Source organism: Perca fluviatilis, chromosome 20 (genome assembly GCF_010015445.1).
Source record: "Perca fluviatilis chromosome 20, GENO_Pfluv_1.0, whole genome shotgun sequence".
In the NCBI taxonomy this organism is placed as follows: Eukaryota; Metazoa; Chordata; class Actinopteri; order Perciformes; family Percidae; genus Perca; species Perca fluviatilis.
In genome coordinates this window covers 5,209,699-5,225,675 of record NC_053131.1, presented here as the reverse complement: position 1 = coordinate 5,225,675, position 15,977 = coordinate 5,209,699, and the positions used below count along the sequence as shown (strand labels likewise).

The following is a 15,977-nucleotide window of genomic DNA, read 5'->3' as shown; positions in this document are numbered from 1 at the left end:
AGTAGCTCATTTAAAATGTAGAGTTACGTAGTTACTTTTTAACCTCCAAAAATCACATTTATATTGATTTTATATTTATACTAATTATAGCCCTGTTTGTTTGACAGATAGTGTTGTATTAAATAGTCTTTTGCGATTTGATAAGGGAAAGCCAAATCATGGTTTCGATTTTAGTTTGTTTGACAGATATTTGCCAAAGCAATGGCGCAAAACAACGTTAGAGACCTTTTATGTGAAAATTTGAAATTTTGAAAATGTTTTCGCTTCATTATTATTATTATTAGACTATGATGGTTGTCTTGATGTGTAGACTCATTTTTGATGAATGAGAGGGACAGGGAGACGTTGCACAGATGATAGCAAGTGAGATAGCGAGAGAGAGAGAAGAGAGTAAGGCGAATTGTTGCAGTCACTTCCATGTTAGGGAGACAGGGAATCCCCTTTCGTGGCAATAATGAAGTAACAGAAGAAGTGAGTGCAAAGATTTTGCAAAACGCAAGTTACAAATACCCTGGGGGCTAATCACCTCCTGTCTTTAAATCCTAGTGAGGTCTCTGCTCCGGACGTGTCGCACTGTGAATGCAACATTGAACATTTAGCATGTTTAATAATGCAAAAACCAGTCCTGCAGGATTATGACAGGAAAGGACTTTTTAGTAAAGCTATCAAAGCATGAGAGTTGGAGTTTATTCATCTTTGATGCTGACGGACTGGTTCAGCCTGCAGCAGCTGTTTCACTTCACTTTGTATTTCCTTGATCGATTTGATAAGGGAAAGCCAAATCATGGTTTTGATTTTAGTTTGTTTGACAGATATTTGCCAAAGCAATGGCAATGAAAATGAGAAATTTTGAAAATGTTTTCGCTTCATTATTATTATTATTAGACTATGATGGTTGTCTTGTTGTGTAGACTCATTTTTGATGAATGAGAGCAGTCAGCGCTAATCTCCTGTGACCACTTCATAATAAAAGTCAACTTGTGTTTGCGCCACAAGTCCCTGCTGAGCACACCAGCTCCGCACACACCCTCCGAGAAAACCCCCTGATCGTTCCAAACTGTAACCCAGCGCAGCTGCTATATCACCACAAGACATCCCATTCTCTTCGGTTTTCTAATATAAAACTAGCATATTCGTCTAAAAACATTTTCCGTCCGTATCATTCTAACTGTCCATGGTCTCATTGATGTCCAAATGATTTCCGGTATGTAGCCGCTTACTACCTACGATCGCGTCCGTCAGACAAAAAATGAATGAGGAATAAGATTTATACACACAATTTAATTTCCGAGTTCCATCTACAAACACATCAAAGAAAACCGGATAACGAGATAGTTTTTCGTTTTCCGTTTTTTAATATCAAAACAAAAAACGGATAATGGGTTGTTTTCCGTTTTTTGTTTTCCTATTTACTAATGGTAATTGGGAAACTGGCCGTTTTTCGTTTTTGTTTTTTTCCTTTCAAAACGAAAATCCGTTGGCCGCCAAGTACACGGACCCCGGATCAACACTGTCAAATAACTCCAACACTGAACACCATTTAAATCAGAATGTGTTAAAATTACACTCTGGGAGTGAAAATCAACTCGGAAATGTTTAACCCTGAAATTTCAACACTCCAATTTTTGCTGTGTATAGTACATGCTGAATTTAATCACCACATGGAGCTTCTTCGTTTACTTGCTTTATTGTCCGAACACGATTATTACATCCACATGCCGTCAGGCTATCCCCATACGTTACTCTCGTTACTTCCTGTTTATTAGACATGTCCAATCCAATCCAATACATGACATCCCTACTTTTCTTGAAAGAACAAAAACATCCACTTCAACAAGCTCTGTACTGTCATACATAAATGGTTGGTAACTTATTGCTTCCTTTTCTATAATAGCTCTCGTCTTAGCAGCTACCTTACAACTTGTGTCTTTTCAACAATATACAACTATTTCACAATATATCCCCACAATGTATATCACAATGTATAATGTCTGAGTGACAGTCTGTACATGTGTGTCTGCATCAAGTCCACTGTCCTCAGCTCCTGGTTTGTCGTCCTGTGTACTGTGCATTTTCTTAGGCTTGTTTATCTCATATCTTTTCACGTGTGGTGGTGTTCCTCCGATAACATGCTCCTGTTGGGAGACTGCCTGCTGAGCATTTCTGCTTGCCGCACCTCCGACAGTGCTATTGCGGGTAGCTGCAGTGTCATCAGCCGGGAGCCACCCTTCATTTGATGTTTCGCTCTATTAATCCCGGAACATCTCACGGTGGTGGAGCAACAGCACGGATGTCTCCCTGCCAAACCCTGCAGCTGACCCTAGGACCCTTGCTTTCCCCACGCCTGGTCCTTCCTTCTTAAACAAAGCCAGAAGCTTCCCTGCTCAGTCTCCGATTGAGTTGGTCCGATTCATTTCTCTGACAGAAGTATCCCCATGAATATCAGTCTGTCTATGGTGAACTGACATTTTTCTGGATTCAGTGCTAGTCCACATTCTGAGAGTCTCTTCATGACAGTGTGCAGGAGCTTGTCATGTGTTTCCTGGTCTGGTGCGTGTACTATCACAACATTTGAGATGTTTTCCACACCCTCAATGCCAGCTAATTGGCTATCTCATGTTGGTATTGCTCACTGGCTGACGACACACCGAATATCAGTGTCTTGTACCTGTATACTCCGTTGTGTACTGCAAATGTAGTTATCTCTCGTTTACTAAATATAGCGGAGCCATTAATGCCTTGGAGTATCTCATCCACAGTAGGAATAGGATATTGTTCCCTCACGATAGCCTCATTAGCCCTTCTCATATCTAAACACATCCTGACATCCTTATCAGGTTTTGGGAGTATCACCACTGGGTTTACCCAGGGGGTGGGGCCTTTGACACGTTCTACAACGTCCATGTCCATCAGTTCTTTTATCTTTTTCTCTACAGCCTCCTGGAGGTTGTATGGTATATGTCTGAGTGGCTGCGCCACAGGTTTTACCTTTGGGTCGATGTATAGGCTAATCTGCTTAGTGTTACATTTTCCTACACCCTTGAACACATTTGGATATTGCTGCTGGAGTGTGTGTTTGAGGTCTGTAACAGCTGAGACATTTTCACCTATTTTCAACAGTCCTAGCTTCATAGCTGTTCTTTTCCCCAAGAGTGGGTTCACCGTTGCCTTTAATCACAATAAACTCTGCCTTATCAGTCCTATTACCGATTGTAATTTCACACTTAAATGCCCCCTTAACTGACAATGCCTGGCTGGATGAATATGGGTACAAATTTCTCTGCACTTTTGGCACATATGAATAACATTTTATCTGTTGTGCCTTCAGTCTGTCCCATACGTTTTCTCCCATCACATTACTTGCACAGTAAAATCAACTAATAAAAAATACAATAAATTAAAAATAAAAAGGCATGTAGGATAAACATTATGAACCTCATTACACCATTGCACGGATAAAAAAAATATTTAAATATTTTTTTATATTTCTTGAGCATTGAGCTTGCATTCTCAATTTAATTCCACAATCTCTGCTGATAAAAATAAACTCCTGGTCTGGATGCGTAGTGTCATCATCACATGTCAGATACGCAGGAAGTTGAAAGAAAGCAAAGATTGAACTCATGTCCCCAAATCTCCACTGATCCATTCAAACACCATTTTGGCAACTTCTCTTCCTGCATCCAGGACGAAAGCGTGGCGGAACCCGTTTTCACAAAGTCGGAAATTTCCATGTGGGAAATCCTGCTTGATGTCGTAATAATATTCAACAGGGCACCAGTGGTCTGTAGCTCCATAATAAAATATGAGCTAAAAATGGGAACACAGACATTTTACTGCTGGTGTTAAAGTTGACATTTAATACACAATAACATAAAAAGAATATCACCACTAACTGATCATTTAAGCAAGCATGTTATCTTTATGTCTCATGTGGTTATCAAATTGGTTATCAAATATTCACTAAGTAGCTATTAAGTACAAAGAAATGTTACAATGGGATTATATGGGTAGGGTTAAGGGTCTTTTCTTACCTTTTCAAGGTTTTTCTTGATAGTTATGTTGTCTCTTTCCAGAACGTTCCTCATTTCCTGACCCCCCATATACATAGCATTGGCTACAAAGAAAAACAAATGACACTAGTCTAGTTATTGCTTTACATTAAACATTCTAGAAATATTCAATGACACACAGGCTTGCCATTTCAAACCTCTGTAAAATACGATACAGAGTAGATATAAGCAGATTCCCTATTTGTGACATTTTTCTGACCAAAGAACATGTCATCTTCAGCAAAAGTGGTGTAGTCATGAAAAAAACACTATTTTCTAACAAGTGTTGCACTTTGTGGATTTGTGTCATTTGTAACTGCAATTCATTTTAGAGCACACTGAATCAAGAACAGGCGTGAAAAAATATTGAATGTAAAAAAAATAAATAAAAAAAAGTGAGTTTGCATGATTGCAAACTAGGCAGGTGCAAGGCCCCCAAAGGCGTGAGGCCCCCAGAGGCACGAGGCCCTGTGCGGTGGCACAGTTGGCATAACCCTTGCGGTGATTCTGGCAGTGGCGCTTATCATCACAGTGCACTGCCAAAACTACCAAACCAACCAACTATTTTCACAGTATCGGTTCCTTCGAGTTGATACATGTAAATTAGAATCAGAATCAGAAAAGCTTTATTGCCAAGTATGTTTACACACACAAGGGATGTGTCGTGGTATCGTAGGTGCAGGTCACATTAAAGCATTAAAGCAACATGCACAAACACACTGAGTTTTAACCGAATTAACCGAACCTTTGGAGTTTTGATACTTTTTGCTAAATATGGCGTCAATGCTCCATGACAGTTTGTGCACACATGCATGTCTTCTACAACAAAGCTGCTGCCCACCCTACAAAACTTCTCTTTAATTAATTTACCAGTCATAGGTTTACATTAATAAGGTAAAATATATATTTTTATACACAAGACTCAGACTTAAAGCTCATGAAAACACTGAAGTTGGAAAATTGACCATCCAAGGAGCACATGAATGCACCATCATTGACTTGATGTGGCCTGTGCAGAGCTACGGCCGTCTGTGTCGAATCTAACCCAAATTTAAAGAGTCCTGGCTAGTGATGGGAAAAGTCGTTCTTTTCAGTGTACTGAATCACTAGGATCAGTTCACTAGAAAGATTCTTCATAGAAATGATTTTCACCGAATTGTTTGGTGCTTGACTGCAGCTCTGACTGTTGTAGCCTAGTCCTACTCACTGAACTGAAACACGTTTAAACCTTTAGTTCAGCTTACTAGTGAACTGAGAGAGAGTTTTCTGACCTAATTATTAAATAATTTTCTGGGGAAATGGTACTGCTTCCTACTTTGAGACATAAAGAGGTAAAAACACTAAATAGTTGTTTGTTTAGTTGGCATAAGTACATCAAACCTGGTTTAATGCTTGACTATTTAGGGCCCGAGCGCCGACAGCGGCGAAGGCCCTACTGAAACTGAAAGAATTATTAGGGCCTGAGCGCCGACAGCGGCGAAGGCCCTATTGAAACTGAAGGAATTATTGTTTCTATTCTTTTTCCCGTCAAATGAATTGCCTTTTTGAGGGGCTTAACATATTCAAAAACTCACCCAATTTCGCATCAAGTCTGGTGAAAATTTACGCATTTTAAGGGTTTCGCGAATAGCTGCACAAAAATTGCTCGCTAGCGCCCCCTAGAAAGTTAAAAAAATTGAGCCCCTGCAGTGCGTTTAACGTAGAGTGACGAAACTTGGTACACATATGTAACATGTCAAGATGTACAAAAAACTTAATTGCAGCCATACCCTAAACCCAACAGGAAGTCTGCCATTTTGATTTTAGTGTGATTTTGGCCATTTCCACATGTCGTACTTTAACAAACTCCTCCTCCCTATACATGCTATACTTTAACGAACTCCTCCTAGAGATTTCATCCCATCGACTTCAAACTTGGTCTGTACCATCCCAAAACTTTGCAGATGAAAAGTTGTTAAAAGAAAAACTTTTCGTCAGACGGTGTGGGCGTGGCGTGGCGACCATTTTGAGTGTTTAGCGATGAACAAAGAAGTTGTTGTAACTTGAGTGTACGTTGTCGTATCTGCCCGAAATTTCTCACGATTGACAAGGGTCCAGGCCTGAGGACACCTACAGGTTGCCGCTGGCAACAGGAAATGTGCCTTATATGACAAACATCATCCGATTTACATGAAACTTATGTGTGGTCAACATGTGATACTGAGCCACCCCTATACTTGACGACGCCCACTTACTCAGACCACGCCTCCTTTCATAACATTTGAACCGTTTAAGGTAGAGTCTTGTGTGAGGTGTCATTGAACTCAGCAGAGAGTTCCTTCTTCATTGGTGATGGTTTCACCCGCCCCCAATGCTTAAGCCACGCCCCCTTTCATAACATTTCAACCGTTTAAGGTATACCCTTGTGTGAGGTATCACTGAACTCAGCAGAGACTCCATTCTTCATTGGTGATGGTTTGACCCGCCCCCTAAGCTTTAGCCACGCCCCCTTTTATAACTAATGACCCGTTTGATGTAGAGTCTTGTGTGAGGTATCAGTGAACTCAGCAGAGACTTCCTTTTTTATTGTTGATGGTTTGGCCCGCCCCCTATGCTTTGGCCATGCCCCCTTTCACAGCTAATGAACCGCATGACGTAGAATCTTGTGTGAGGTATCGTTGTACTCGGCAGGGAGTTCCCTTTTCATTGGTGACGATTTGCGGCGTCTGAGTGCCGCGCAAATGCACGGTCGCAAGGAGCGGCGTCCGCCGGTAACCCCGACGCGCGCAGAGGCGCGAGGGCCCGTCCATCGCTGCTCGCAGCTTTAATTTGTATTACTATTTATACGGTGATGCAAGCACCCGAGTAGCCACGTTTTGGCGGAGCTCTGGCACACTTATCCTGTAATATTGGCATTTTTTATTCTTGGTGGCATTCAATCTCATGGAAAAGCGGAGTGTCTACTCAGGGAGATGTCCCTGGACTGATTCTTGAGCAAACCTGTGGGTAAAATGGCTCCTAAACAACTTTTGAAAAAGAAAGATATACCTGTGGCCTCCTCCCAAGATGACGATGCTATGCTAGCAGCTAACACTAGCATGACACTTGATCCAGGTCTGACCAAAGCCCTTGATTGATGGCGAATATTGCCACTATGATGGATGAAAAAGAAAAGATGCTGCACGATATCACCACAAATATTTCTCAGTCTGAAAAAAGTCACTGACCGTGTCAGTGAGGCGGAACAGAGAATTTTAGTGGTGGAAAATGCATCTACTGATGCTGAGCAGCATTTGCTAGTCTTGGAAAAAACAGCGAAGGAGCTGACAGAACGGCTTCAGGATTATGAGAATAGAGTTCGATGCAAAAACCTGAGGATTATTGGCCTGCAAGAGAAGCTGGAGGGGACAAACCAAGTTTATGGAGTCCTGGATTCCCCAGCTCCTACAACTAGACACCAAAGATCCCGGGTGCCCAGACTTCAAGACTCCCAAGCGCAATGATAGTGAGGTTTCATAACTTCAGTGACCGTCTCAGGGTGATGGATGCGGCTAGACAACTCAAAAGATATCCGTCAGGACGGAGCGAGGATTCACTTCTTCCTGGACTTTGCTGCTGCTACACAGAAAAGACGACGCAAATACAACCAGGTACGGAAGAGGCTCCAGAACATCGAGGGAGCTCGTTATGCCATGATCTACCCCGCTTCCCTCAGGATTACAGTGAATGACACGGTTAAAACGTTTAATTCTCCAGAAGAGGCTTCATCATTTGTTGACTGTAGCTGTCCTGTGAGGCGCAGATGAGGCGAGCCACTTTCGTGTGATAATTGTCGGGCGTTGACCAGGAGGTTTCAGAGAACTTATCCTGACTACGTTTCGCCTTAACTTCCTAATATGTTTCCCTGCGGAAAGACTCTTGATTTAGCCCGTGATATGTTTTTCAGAAATAAATAAATAAATCTCAGGGGGTATTATTCGGTATAGCTACTAGAAATAAACGGGCGGTATTCACTCAAGCCGCACTCGTTAATTACCTCACGTGTAAGATACGTAATGCTTCACGGGGTATTTTTATGGACGTTTGAGGATCACAAGATGCTTTTAAGATACGAGACTTTTGCGTTTTCTTTTTTTTTCGGGTTGTACTTTATCCTTAATTTTCACTGCCATCAGGACCAGTACCCTACCAAATGTGTTTTCTCTTTCTATTTTCTTATCTTTTCCTATTAGATCTATATATTGGTTACTTAATATCATTATTATTATTAGTGGTAGGGATATTGTCTGTCTATATTGTCAGCCACCACTACTACAACCTACTGTGCCAGATAAGTAAGTAGGGAGTGGCTTGCATTTAGCGTTAGGTAGGGGGTCCTCCACCTGAAAGGAGGGTTTGAACTTGCTCTCTGTGGTGTGATCTCAAATTTAGAGGTTCTAGAACAGTTTGTATCCTGTGTATCCTGATAAATAAGAAATTGCCCTTTAAACTGGAATCTTGTGTTAATTAAATTCAATTCAATTTTATTTATAGTATCAAATCATAACAAGAGTTATCTCGAGACACTTTACAGATAGAGTAGGTCTAGACCACATTCTATAATTTACAAAGCCCCAACAATTCCAGTAATTCCCCCAAGAGCAAGCATTAGCAGTGGCTGTTGCAACAGTGGCGAGGAAAAACTCCCTTTTAGGAAGAAATCTCGGCAGACCCAGACTCTTGGTAGGCGGTGTCTGACGGGGCCGGTTGGGGGTGTAAAGTGTTTTAAGGACAGTAGTGGGCGATATATTATAATTAAGGGTCTGCTGTATGGGAAATGCATCTCAATTCTTAATGTTAAGTTGTTAATGTTATGTTCACAAAAGGCATTCTTGGAAATGGCAGAACCTGAAACTGAATGATAAGAGTAGTTATTTTTTCATCCCTAAATTAATGCTTTCCTCTGTTCTGTCTTGCGATATAGGAACTATTTCTATTTCTGATCACAGCCCAATATTCTTACAGTTGCTCTTTACTGAGAAACAGTGCTCTTCTAATTTCTGGAGGTTCAATCCACACTTACTTAGTGATCCCAAATTCATTTTCTACTTTAAATCAGAATTTAATATATTTTACACAATAACTATAACCACAGATATAACCCCATCAATATTATGGGAAACCTATAAGGTTTATGCTAGAGGCCTTATTATCTCCTATGTTAGAAGTAAGCAACGTAAATCTTTAGAAGCCCATAGGAAATTAGAAGGCAAACTTGCTGATTTGGAGAAGACATATGCAAAATACCCCTCTGATATTAACATGAAAGCAATGTTGGCTACAAGAGCGACTCTAAATTCTCTTCTTACTCATAGAGCTGAGCAGAGTATTCGATTTGCTAAACAAAAACTACATTAGTATGGTAATAAACCAAGTAAGTATCTTGCAAGACTAGTGAACAAGAGGACTGACTCTCAGACAATTTCATCCATTAAAGACAAAAATGGACATAAATCTGATAGTCAATATTTGTACGGTTTTTAGGGAATTTTATAGCCAGTTATATAGTAGTGAAGAGGTGCAGGACTTGATTGATAGATTTGTGTCGAAGCTTACTTTACCTATACTAACGGTGGAACAAAAACAGGGGCTAAATGGACCAATCACAAAGCAGGAGGTTTTAGAGGCAGACCTTACAATCAGGGAAATCTCCAGGCTCAGACAGCCTTAGCAGTGAATTCTATAAAGATTTTAAATCAGAGCTTATGGGACTTTTTTTGGAGATGCTAAACAAATCATTTAATAAACGCTCTTTACCTAGATCACTTACAGAGGCCAAAATTAGTCTTATACTTAAAAAAGGGAAACCAGCTGATGAATGTCCTTCATATCGACCTATTAGTCTTCTAAATGTTGATTTTAAAATATTATCTAAAACACTAGCGCGGCGCCTTGAGAAGGTTTTGCCCTCCATTATCATGACTGATCAGACAGGGCTCATTATTGGAAGAGGAACTGGCTAAGTGGCCATACTTGGATGGTGTTGATGTGCCTCGCATACAAGCGGATGTGGAGTTGTTGATAGGCAACAATGCCTCCAAGCTGCTTGAACACTGGGAAGTTGGAAACAGTCATGGAAATGGACCCTACGCCATTAGGACCCTATTGGGGTGGGTTATTAATGGCCCCATTCAAGGATGCAGTAATGAGCGGTGTGAGAGAGGCCACACTGCTACTGCTAACAGGATCTCCATAGAAAGGCCGGAGGAGTTACTGAATGATCATTACAACCAGGATTTTAATGAACCTCCAGCAGATGACCAGGAGAAGGAGACAAAAAGTAAAGCAGCCACAGCGAAGAGGAAATCTAGCTGTGTGAAGAAACAAGATGAATCAAAAGAGGAAGAAAGCAACTCACTTGAGAGAGAGACAACCAGGGGGAGTAGATTTTATGAAAGTAAGAGCAAGGGAAGGACCCCCAAAGCTGCCTCCAAGTTGCAGTCATCCTCCAGTGAGGATGAGAAGGAGCAGTTGGCTGAAGATGATTCCAGTAAAGAGAAGAACAAGAAGAGGAAGCGACGCAGGATTAAAGCTCAGGATTCCTCTTTCAGCAATGAGAAGAGTAAAGATGATAATGACGACCCAGATGGAAAAGAAAGCAAACAATGCAAAAAGATCTGCAAAATCCTGAAGGACGACAAGCTGCAGACAGAGACCAGAGATGCTCTAAAAGAAGATTAGAGGAGGAAACAAAGGCAGGAGAGAAAATCGGAACACAAGGAAAAAAAAACAAAAGACCTTCTGTAGGAGGCTGAAGTATAAGTTGTAATAGTCAAACACTACTGGCCACATCTCAGATTTTTAAGGTGTTTGATTTATTTCAAATGGTTTGTTGGCTCCATTATGTAAATGTTTATTGAACTGTTTATGTCCTCCTGCCATTAACAATTAGGGGCCGGTGTGTTGGAGCCATTTCACCACTTTGTTTGTATAGGCTAGTATGTTGGTTGTGTCAAGGTGCAGTTTTATGTTTGCGCACTGGGTGGAGCATTGCTTTGGGAAGGCATAAAGCTAATCAACCACAGGTACACAGGTGTGTGGAAAACGGGGAAAGCAGACAGCTTTTTACCGTGTCAGTCGTGTCAGTTTGGGCAGTGTTTCAGTTGTTTGACAAAGAAACTAAACCAGAAATGAAATGGACTTTATGCTTGTGTGACGGTAAGCAGGCCGTTATACTGAAAATAAATGGGTCACAGCACCGAAATGCAGACAAATTGTGGACATTGATTATTGGCACGCAGAACACGTGTCCGAGCAAGTTCTCCCCTGATCCCACCATATTGGCCTAATGTAGGAGTTGATAAAAGACTCTACAGATATTAACAACAATTTTAAACTGATCTTTATAGGTCATTATCTACCTCTACTGATGAAGAACTGTGTTACTTTAAAGAGCCACTAGGGCTTCCCAAACAGAGGAGCAAAGAAAACTCCTCAATGCGGATTTAACTAAAAAGAAAATTAAAGAGGTAAGGGGGGCCCTGTCTGAGGGGAAGGCCCCAGGGCCCAATGGCTTCACAGCAGAATTCCTTAATAGTTTTGCAACTGAACTGGCTCCACTTCTTTCTTTTTTTAAGATTATTTTTTGGGCATTTAAAGCCTTAAAATGTTCTAAGTAGGATATAGGATAACTAGGTTTGGAATTATTTTCATAACTGAAATTAATTTTTTGTTATTAATTTGGGAAAGTACCAAAAACAAAGTACCGGAAAAAATATGAACAGTACCCAACCCTACAGAAGTGTTATCTTTAACAGCTCAGTGCCCCGTAACAGCCTTCCAATCAGGTGCATTTCAGTGGCCCAAGCACAGTATCGCATACCTGGGCAGGCAAGTAGACAGTTTTATTTAGTCTTATTTTATTAAATTTTTTTTGTAAAAAACAAGTGTCTTTTTAAATGACTGCCAATAATTCAAATAAAAATGATCAAAACCAAACTGAAGCCCTAATCTGGTTAAAACCACAATTTCTGTGAATGTTGCATGAAGATAATTTGGATCCATTATTGAATAAAAATCTCTTGTGGTTTTAATAGATGGGCAATTCTCAATTTCTGGGAAGGTCTGCAAATTGTGTGTTTTGTGTGTTTTAAAAATGAATACAAATTGTTAAAGTGGCTATATGCAACTTTCCGTTTGTGTTGATTCTAGCAGGGGGCTTTAGACAAAAGCGGTACTGTTTTACCACACCTGCTGTCGTAAAGGGCTTTTCTTTACGGTGTTGTATTGCCCACTGTATTACTGAGTTAGCGGTACCGACCAGGAGGTCATGCTGCGATTAATGTTCTGCTCAGACAGAAAATCATTAATTTACAATAAGAGAATACATTACACATGCATTGTTGCATTCCAAATGTTGCATACGGTAACTTAGCCTACTTTGGATCCATCATGAGCTACTCTATATCCACGAGGTTCCACTTCCAGGATTTCAGACTGTTTCCTTCCTCTTTCTTTGTGTTGTAATTTTAAACTCCAGTCGATTTATAAGGACTTCGGTTAACTGCTCCTTGGATCTCTGCAGGGAAAATCAAGACTATCTGTCGAACCTGAGTTTTCTGTTGTACGACTTAAACAACCTTTGAACGTACACATGTTCCTCCAAAACAAGTTCCTTCCCGAGGCTATTTTGCAGCGGCAACGTGACTCCGTCCGACGCTTAGCCCAAGAAGACTGTGATTGGTTTAAAGAAATGCCAATAAACCAGAGCACTTTTTCCTCCCATCCTGGAATGATGTGTGGACTTTGCAGCAGTATGGAGGAAGGTCTGGCAATGCAAGACTAATCATGAGCTAAACCGGGTATGACTGTCACTGAAAGCCTGACTGAGATTGACTCGGGTTTTCACCCGTCATCTATCACTTTACCTTTTAGATTTTATTTGTTCTTTGTTTAATTTCCTTTTTTTCTGTGATCGTCCTTCCCCAGTATCAGCCATAACTACAAAAGATATCTTTTAAAATAAAATAAAAATATAATTAGGCCTATAAATCTCCTGCTACCCTTTTCCGGTGTTACACCAAAATCTGTGACCAATCAGAATGTGTGACTGTAGAGCCGGTCTACCTGCCGTAAATCATTTTGTGACTTTGCGAGAAAAATCGGGCCCAGGCAAAGGAAAAACTATATAAAAAAATAGCGTTCTTTTCACTGTTAGTCTCGTTTGCTATTACAGGTCATTTATGATCATCAGATGAAAAATTAAATAGTTTCAGAAACATTTAAAAGTAACATATAGTTTCTTTAATCACAAAAGAAATATTGTTTTAAATACTATTTTTTTCCGATTATTCCAGCACCACATGAATGCCCTTTAAGAGCGGTCGCGCCTATTCATTTTGAAAGAGCAACTGAAACACGTCCTCACTTACTCCGTTCAATGGTGGAACTTCATTACTCAGTGACAAAGTAACACAGGGACAGAGGCACCAAGTTTTGAGGTTGTAGGGCTGGCCCTGTGGTGCGATGCAGCCAAAAATGTAGAACTGGCACAGTAACATTCTCAACAAAAAGTGAACATTATAGGCATCAAAGTAGTAAAGAACAAAGCATAACCAACCTGCACAGTCTCCGCTGAGTAGACCTACAGTAGGTTGGACTACAGTGTGGTCCAGACAGCGGATGCCACCAAACACTAGCTTGATCAGGCTGGCTTTAAGTTCCTCCGGCAGCAGAGACAGCAAGAAGAGAGGCAGGTAGGCCACATAACGCATGTGACACAGCACAGGGGTCATGACCTTCCCCTGAGGTGTCTGAGCCATGCGCTCGATGGTGGGAAACAACGCAATGGCCTTTATAATCTTTATTAAAAAAAAAAAAAAAAAGACATTACAAAGGACACTTCAACTGTCTTAGATTAACACTGCCAGATAATATGTGATTTTTATAATTATGTCAATTAGCTAAAACATTGCATTTCTATTCACTTTCTAGTCATGCCAATTAGTTCAGTATTGTGGGAGGATCTGGGTGTTGACCCATGGAAAACCAGATATGTCATGCAGCTTCAAGCATAATTCATTTGAATACCTTTGAATTTTGAAAAAATGGACGACATTCTGAATGGCAATGCTCCACAGAGCTGAGAGGTGTAGTGTGTTACAAGATGTAGCACATGTAGTAGGGCTGGGCGATATGGCCTAAAAATAAAATAAAAATAAATAAAACAAAGAAATTGTTCAAAACAAGTTTTATTTTGTTTTGACTCATACACACACACATGGGGCATGTATACCATTATGATTATTCATGCCAATTTCGTGAAAATATAAATTGGTTTGAGTGTTTTCCCTACTAGTTTTTTTTTTTGGGGGATGTTAAGGAGAAAATCGATTTTCATTTAAACAAATCAACGTCAACTACACATCCGAGTTAATCGATAAAATCGATTTATCGCCCAGCCCTAACATGTACTAAACTGTGTAGTGTTTCAAGCTGTAGCACATGTAATAAACTGAGACCGATAGAGAGAAGATTAGCAACAGCCCCTGGTGCAGATGACAACTAACATTACGCACATTACTGTGCAATAAATTCTTCATGAAAAAACTATCAATCTGATCAACAGGCATAAACATTTAAAAAGCGATATTTCAATCTGCTCTGTCTGAATGCAGTCTCTCGATCATCCACCGCCGCTGCTACTCTGCAAATAGCTAATTGTTACAAACAAGCTAAAACGAAAGCTTTCTGAATGAAGTCTAACAGTTATCTTAGTTTGCCACGAATCTGAAATTTGGCAAATTCTTAGCTTAGTTAAACTTAGCTGCTGGCTGAAACAAAACATCCTCTCTTCTCTACCAACGGTAAATTCACATGGCTAATTATTATGCAATGACATATATCAGAACTTGACTATGATGTCTGCGTTCTTTATTCTTTCTAAACTTCACTTAGTATTTTGATTTTAGGAATGTGATTTATTATCCCTTATCCTAATCCTTCTGGAGCTCTTGACCACAGAGGGTTAAATGGTTTGTTGTTGTCCCCCTGTTATGTGTGCACCCCCCCCCCCATAAGAGAGTGACTAACTTTGAGTTCAGGATTTCTCTTCATCATGTTGAGAATAATGTAGCAGCCGATGGAGTGTCCCACCAGGACCAGGCTGGTTTCTCTGGGAACATGTTGCCTGAGGAAGGACAGCTTGTGTTCAATCTGGCCGTTCAGGCCAAACACGTCACCTTCTGCTGCTGAGAAGGAATCTGTATAAAAAAAAAAAGTTAAAAATCTAAATCTAAAATGTCTTGCCAGAATCTTTCCAATTTCTTTATACTTTTGTTGGTGTCCATGTTCAACTAGCCGGAATTACTAGGCTAACAAATCCCAATTTCTAAATATGTTAGGTGTGATAAACATTTACTATTTCACATAGCATGATAATTCATGCTCTCTCTTCCAATGTACTTTAAAATGAAAAGAATTTGAGAATAATCCGTACCTTCTACCATATCCATGGAGTCTGGTGGTACACAGTGGCCAGCATGACTTACAGCCCACACTGGATGGCGGTATTCAAACATGCTGTGAAGTGTTTGCATGAAGGTTTTATAGAAGCCCACTACACCTGGGTTACCTGTATGGAAGACAGCAGAAGATCAGCATAGTTCCCCACAATCGACAATTCCTTCGCAATTTATGGTTACTTTGGTCAGAGGATTAAACCAACATAATATAAAACAAATCCGATAAACCCCCTAGGAGGACTTCGAAAAACAAACAAAAAAATACATGAAAAAAAATTATTTAAAATGGTTGTTGTTTATGATAAGGTCCAACAGGCAGTATGTTGACTACAGCTGGTGTACGAATACTAAGACTGTACATAGTCACTGCTCCCCAGACCTGTAGTATGTGACTATTAAGCGGGTCCATATATCTTCCCTGGGAGTTTACTGTGGTCATGATAAC

At 40.4% G+C, this 15,977-nt stretch overlaps 1 protein-coding gene across 2 annotated transcripts in view; it reads right to left on the bottom strand.

The window, feature by feature from the left end:
* Positions 1-1,671: 1,671 nt before the first annotated feature.
* Positions 1,672-15,977, bottom strand: part of ldah (lipid droplet associated hydrolase) — a 28,936-nt gene continuing 14,630 nt past the window's right edge. For both annotated transcript variants that reach the window (XM_039785573.1, XM_039785574.1), the window contains 5 exons: positions 15,508-15,642; positions 15,102-15,271; positions 13,630-13,870; positions 4,035-4,117; positions 1,672-3,810 (listed from right to left, as the gene is read on the bottom strand). In XM_039785573.1, the coding sequence (XP_039641507.1) occupies positions 3,622-3,810; positions 4,035-4,117; positions 13,630-13,870; positions 15,102-15,271; positions 15,508-15,642 (818 nt within the window). In that variant the 3' untranslated portion in view covers positions 1,672-3,621. The remainder of the gene's footprint in view (positions 3,811-4,034; positions 4,118-13,629; positions 13,871-15,101; positions 15,272-15,507; positions 15,643-15,977) is intronic.